The sequence below is a fragment of the Choloepus didactylus genome, chromosome 4 (assembly GCF_015220235.1).
Source record: "Choloepus didactylus isolate mChoDid1 chromosome 4, mChoDid1.pri, whole genome shotgun sequence".
In the NCBI taxonomy this organism is placed as follows: Eukaryota; Metazoa; Chordata; class Mammalia; order Pilosa; family Megalonychidae; genus Choloepus; species Choloepus didactylus.
Genome location: NC_051310.1, coordinates 117,131,193 through 117,137,270, shown reverse-complemented (window position 1 = coordinate 117,137,270; position 6,078 = coordinate 117,131,193). Strand labels below are relative to the sequence as shown.

General features: G+C 47.8%; 1 protein-coding gene across 2 annotated transcripts; it reads right to left on the bottom strand.

Moving 5' to 3' along the window:
* Positions 1-496: 496 nt before the first annotated feature.
* LOC119533335 (C2 calcium-dependent domain-containing protein 4B-like) lies at positions 497-5,761 on the bottom strand. Of its 2 annotated transcripts, XM_037835389.1 has the most exons (3): positions 5,724-5,761; positions 1,998-2,236; positions 497-1,808 (listed from the first exon to the last, which is right to left on the bottom strand). In XM_037835389.1, the coding sequence occupies exon 3, from the start codon at positions 1,767-1,769 to the stop codon at positions 651-653; it is 1,119 nt and encodes a 372-aa protein (XP_037691317.1). In that variant the 5' UTR covers positions 1,770-1,808; positions 1,998-2,236; positions 5,724-5,761; the 3' UTR covers positions 497-650. The 2 variants fall into 2 exon arrangements, with proteins under 2 accessions (XP_037691317.1, XP_037691318.1); XM_037835390.1 differs by lacking the exon at positions 5,724-5,761 and having other exon boundaries at positions 1,998-2,263.
* Between the last annotated feature and the right edge of the window lie 317 nt (positions 5,762-6,078).

Genomic DNA, 6,078 nt, shown 5'->3' with positions numbered 1-6,078 from the left:
TGCCAGGACTATCTATTCCCTATATGACTATCCATTGGAAGATCTTCCCCTTCCTTTGTATTCCTCTTCCTCAGCATTTTTCGAAGTCTTCACTTTGAAAAGAATCATGTTCTTTCTTAATGAGAAAGGAATCCTTTTCCCACCAGGTGTCCTTATAAAAGAACAGAGTCTCTCACTCTGCTATGGCAACAATGTGGGATACATACGTATGTATGTGTGCATCTGTGGATGAGGATATGAACCTATAGCACAAGAAAATATATAAAGCTGTGTAGAAAAGTGGCATGGGGCATGATTCTGAATGTAAAACTTCTGTTTTTGTTTTTTGTTTTTTCATTCTTTTGACCTATATATCAGGACTGATACAAAGCTGGAAGACAAGAAAACAATGTAGATGTGGTTTACTTCTTTCCTCTCCCTTCCACCCCCAGGTCAGTTTGTTTTGTTCTCCTTTGAACGTAAAGTGGGATTAGGAAAGAGGGATTAGGTGCGGCGAATAGGAGGGCTTCATTAGTTTTTCCTAACCTACTAATAAACGATAACAAAGGCAGGCTAAGAAGTAAAGAGTCAATAAAACAAGACCCTGAATAGAAAAGCGAATAAATAACATTTATTTTGTACAAAGTTGCTGTAGGAGCCCGGGGATCCCCTCAAAGGAGCAGGAGAGAGCCCAGCAGCAGCTCGCCCTGGCCCAGTTCACGGTCCCGCTCCAGGCCCCGGCCCTTGTGCTTGGCCTTGACTCGCACGGCCATGCGGCGCACCTCGTCCTCCGTGAGCCCATCAAAATAGAAGTCCTGGTCGAACATCGGGTTGCGACTCCGTTGGACCACGGTGCTGCGCTGCTTGCGCGTCTTGCCGGACGACTGCAGGACCAAGCTGACGCGGCAGCCTAGCGCGCGGGGTCCCTCGGCACCTCTGGCCAGGCCCTCGGCGCACAGCAGCCGAATGCGGAGGCGCCCGCTGCCCGGGCAGTATTCGGCGGCCAGGCGCAGGGCGCCGCCGGCGCGCCCCAGAGCCACGGTGCCCTCGGCCTCCAGACGCTCGGGCCGCGGGACCGGGAGTGACGGCGGCAAGGATTCAGAGGGGGTCGGCTGTCCCGAACAGGAACCGCGCTCTTCGTCCTCGTCCCCGCTGGAGACAGAGCGGGAGCGGGCCAGACCGCGACTCCTCCCAGCCCACAGCGCGCGGCCCAGCAGCTGGTCGGGGGCGCGTAAGAGGCGGGGGCCGTGTTGCCGTGAGATGACCGCATCCCGAGGTGGACAGTGGCCACCGGTGGCTGTGGGGGTGACGGCGGGAGCTCCGCCCGGGGTTCGCGGGCAGCCCTGGGGCACGCAGAGAACGTCGCTTCCGCGGCGGTAGGTGTGAGCACTCGCCGGGCGGCGGGCGGCAGGCGGCCGCAGGAGCGCAGTGGTGCCGGGGTCCCCGAGGAAGAGTGACTCCTTGCGACGGGTGTGCGGGCTCTCGAGCAGTGCGCAGAAGCCATAGGCGGTGCGCGCACGGGGCAGGTGCGGCAACGAGAGCGCAGCCTGCGATCGGGGATCCCAGTCCGTGCGGCCCGCGTTCTCGGGTCTGAGCCACAGATCCGACTCGATAGCGCAACGCCGGGGCAAGGCGTCCGCCAGGGGCGATGACTCCAGCGTACAGGGAGCGGGCATCCGCGGTGGGATGCAAAATTTAGGGATGCGACCCGGAGTAAGCACGTTGGAGTAGGCGGGCTCCGGAGCAGCACTGCCCAGGGCCGAGGCGCGGAGTTTCCCGAGGAGCCCCATCTGCCAAGGCAGGGACGGGAGTGACGGGAAGAAGCGCTCCTGCAGGGACGAGAAGCTGCTGAGTTCTCGGCCCCCGCCCGGGGTGCTGGAGCCCACCCCCTGAATCTTTATACGGAGGAGCCCAGAATCAAGGGCCAGACCCAGCAGAGCTCTCCGGCACCCACAAACCCGCCCCACCTTCCATTCATTGATACTTCTAAAAAGTAAACGAATAAATAGAAATAGGACCTTTCCTGCTTCTTCAGTCACTCAGGAACTCGTGGTAAGCTCAGCGCCCTTGGTCTCCTGGTCCCGCCTGGCGTGCTAGCTTCAGCACTGCTGCTGGACACTGGTGCTCCTCTCTTATAACTCGTAGCCTGAGCCCCGCCCCGCTGGCAGGGAGCCATTGCGCAGTCGACCTTCCGGGCGATCTCCTCCCGCTGACGCCGGGAACCGTGAAGCCGACACCTTCTGGTCTGCGCTGACACCTGCATCCGTACACAGGCCCGGGAGAGTAGGGGTGAAGCGAGGGTGACTGCTCTCCCTGCCAAGGAAGAATTGGCAGCCGAAAATGTTTGCTGCCTCTTGGAAAAAGTGAAGCAGGATGAGGAAACAGGAAGTTCCTTTGACTAGAAACTAAATCCCCTCATCCTGCCAATGACCTAGCGCCTAGGGGTTTCTGTTTTCCTGCCCGGCTCTGTATACCCACTGTGTGCAGACCAATATGGTTTCTATGGTATTCGTGTACCTACTTACTTTTGCATCTGTCTCCCTCTGCTGGACAGTGGCCACCTTAAGAGCACAGGGCCTGGCTCAGTCCAGGTCCTAAGTACTGATGAAGTGGATGAATTAATATATGCAAAAATTTCTGAATGACTGCAGACTCTGTCTGTCACCCTGATTGTCACAGAAGATGGGGCTTCTGTCTCATGCCCTAAAAACAGCACTTGATGTTTCCACTGGTAACCATTTTTTGCTCTAGTATGGAAAGATGCTAGTTAGAAAGCACATTAAAGAAAATCTAGGTTGCCTCTTTTCACCCCCTTCCATTATCCAAGACGAGAAAAGCCCAAATGATTTGAGGAAATTCCGTTAAGGATTAAATAGAGCTACTTAATGGCAGAAACTGTAACTATTCAATGTCTGTTTATTTGCCTTGGCATATGATGCTTCCTGTTATATGAAATGCCCTTTCTTTTTTTTTCTGTCTGTAGGCACTCCTGTTTATTTTCCATAATTCAGCCCAGACATCATCCCCTTTAGGAACCTTTACCTATTGTCCCCAACTAGAGTCCATCAGTCCCTCCTCATTCCTTCCATACTCTAGGTACCACCATTGTTGCATTTCACACACTCTTTGGGATTTTTGGTTTACAGGTTTGCTGTCCCTACTACACTATGAGTTCTTTGAGGGCAGAAGCTGGAGCAGCTAAACCAGAGTGGAGTTTAGGCACCTTTTATGAATATACGTAAAATAAAAGAAGTCTAAGACCCTAACCCTGGGTCTGCCGCCATCCCAGTTGCCATACCCAAGGGTAAAGCCTGGCTGACTTATTCATCTCTTATCCAATTCCAGCACCTGGGATACAATGCCAGGCAAACAGTAAGTGCTCAGTAAATATTTGTTGAATTATATTGTGTTGAGCCTTATCTAGCATCCAGGTCTTATGACTGTCAGGTGCTTTCAACTACATAACCGCTATTATTCTGTTGCTTTCTCACAACAAACCAATGAGGTAAACACTGCTTTTTCCAGATGAAAAACTGAATCTCAAATTAAGGGACTTGTCTAGGGTAAACTCAAATTATGAATCATCAATGACATAATCCACATATCCTAAATTCTGGTCATTTTTGCTAATTTCTTCTTTCTTCCTTCCTTCCTCCCTTCCTCCAGTCCTTCCTACCTTCCTCCTTTCCTTTCCTCCTTTCTTCCTTCCTCCATCCACCCACTCAGCTCAATATAATTCACTGCCTATTGTGTGTCCAGGATAGAGGCTTGTATAGCACATTATACCCAGGAAGTTAATTTTTTTAGGAAGTTAATTTTTAAAACAACTCAGTCAACCATTAGGTATTTTCCACCTTTGCTTTGGAACAAGCGCTACAATTTCTACATCTTTTAAGGTAAGGAGAGTGAATGTTTTCCCTGAATTAATAATAAATGCTTTTTTTCCTGAATTGATCACTGTCCTACACTATGTGCTTTTTAGATGGGGCAAGTATGATTTAATACACAGCCACTAGACCCAGGGAGCAGTAGCCATTCCTGCTGAAGCCAACCTGTAGGCTGAGGTATCCCTGGTTCATCTGGCTTATCTGCAGGTCTGTGGACAAATGGTCTTTTCTAAAGCAGCATATATTTGCATTTTGCCCTAAAGCAGTTGCCAGCTCACTTCAAATCAGACCTCAGTGAAAATGGTTTTCACTATCCCAAGGGCTTTTTATGAGATTAACACAAAAAAATTTTCATCAGTGAGTTAATGACAGTGAAAGCAAGACATGAATTTGAGTGACTGCACTACCAGCACTTTCATGCTCACAGAATAACACAAGCATGGCTATAAACACAGTATCTAGAGGGCTTCCCCAAACCATTAGTTTTCCATGAAGAGAAAATAAGATACAGGGAAATTAAATTATTTACACAGGGACACAACCCAGCCATTCATTCATTTAAACCCATAGCTGGAGACTGTACCCAAAGTCAGAGGTCTGGTTTCCTTCCTGATTCTTAAATCACTTTGGGAAAAAGTGAAAAAACACCTCACTGGAAATTAATTGCTCCAGCTGTTTCATTATTTTGTACCTTATGAAGACATAAGGTGCATTAATGTCTTATGTTCAAAGCTTCAAAAAAAATTATTATATTAGCATTTACTGAACACTCACTATGTACTGGATATAAGTCATGTTAAATGCTTCATATACATTATCTTATTTAATCCTTAAACAAGTCAATAAAGAAGGTAGAATATTAAGCCTCTTTTAAAGATACAGAAAGTGAGGCTCATAGAGAATAAACAACTTGTCCAAACTCTCACATTTAGTAAGAACAGAGCTGGACTCAAACCCAGGTCCATTTATCTTATAACCACTTCCCTATAGTACTCCCTCAAAGCTATTTCTCCTGAGCCCATCTCATCTCTATGTGAACAAGTTTTAGTTTGCTAAAGTTGCCGAAATGCAATATACCAGAGAGGGGTTTGTTTTTACCATGGGAATTCATTGACTTATAAGTTTACAGTTCTAAGGCCATGAAAATGTCCAAATCAAGGCATCAACAAGCAATGCTTTCTCCCCAAAGACGGGCTGTCAGCCATTTGCAACTACTCTATCACATGGCAAGACACATAGCAACGTCGGCTGCTCTCTCCCTTCTCTCCCGGGTTTCGGGTTTTGCTGCTTTTAGCTTCTGGCTTCAGTGGCTTCCTCTCTGTTTCTCTAGTTTCTCTCTCAGCTTCTGTGTCTTTCTCTCTCAGCTTCTCTGGCTTTTCTTTCTTATTTTACTGTAAGCTGCAAGGAGAAGCCAGGCTGCACTTTGCACATTTACTTTGGAAGTCTCCTCAGCTAAATATCCAAGCTCGTCACTTTCCAATTCTGTCTTCCATCCCAACATCAGTACTCAATGTTGCCAGGTTCTCTGCCACTTTAAAACAAGGATTGCTTTTCCTCCAACTTGCAATGGCACATTCATCATTTCTGTCAAAGTCCTCATTGGAAGTACCTTTAACATCCATATTTCTACCAACAGTCTCTTCAAAGCAATCTAGCCCTTTTCTATCAAGCATCTCACAATTCTTACAGAATATACCCCTTATCCATTTATAAAGCTGTTCCAGCAGTTTTGGTATTTGCAATCTCAGCAATCCACTGTTCAGATACCAAAACTGTTTTAGTCTGGTAAAGCTGCTGAAATACAATATACCATAAATGGGCTTTTAACAATGGGGATTTATTAGTTTACAAGCTTACAGTTCTGAGGCCATGAAAATGTCCAAATCAAGGTATCAACAGGCAATCTGGTGATTCTGGACTCCTCTGTCAGATAGCAAGGCACACAGCGGTGTCTGCTGGTCCTTCTCTCCCAGGTTTCATTGCTTTCAGCTTCTGGCTGCTCCATCCGTGGCTTTCTTTCTAAAGAACTCCAGTAAGAGGATTAAGACTCACCTGGGGCATGCCTCAACTAAAATAACCTACTCAAAAGGTCCCACCCACAATAGGTCTACACCCACAGTAAAGGATTAGCTTTAAGAGCATGATCTTCTGGGGTCCATAAAGCCTGCAAACCATCACAGACCAGATAAAAGAAAAAGAGACTCTTCTTCAA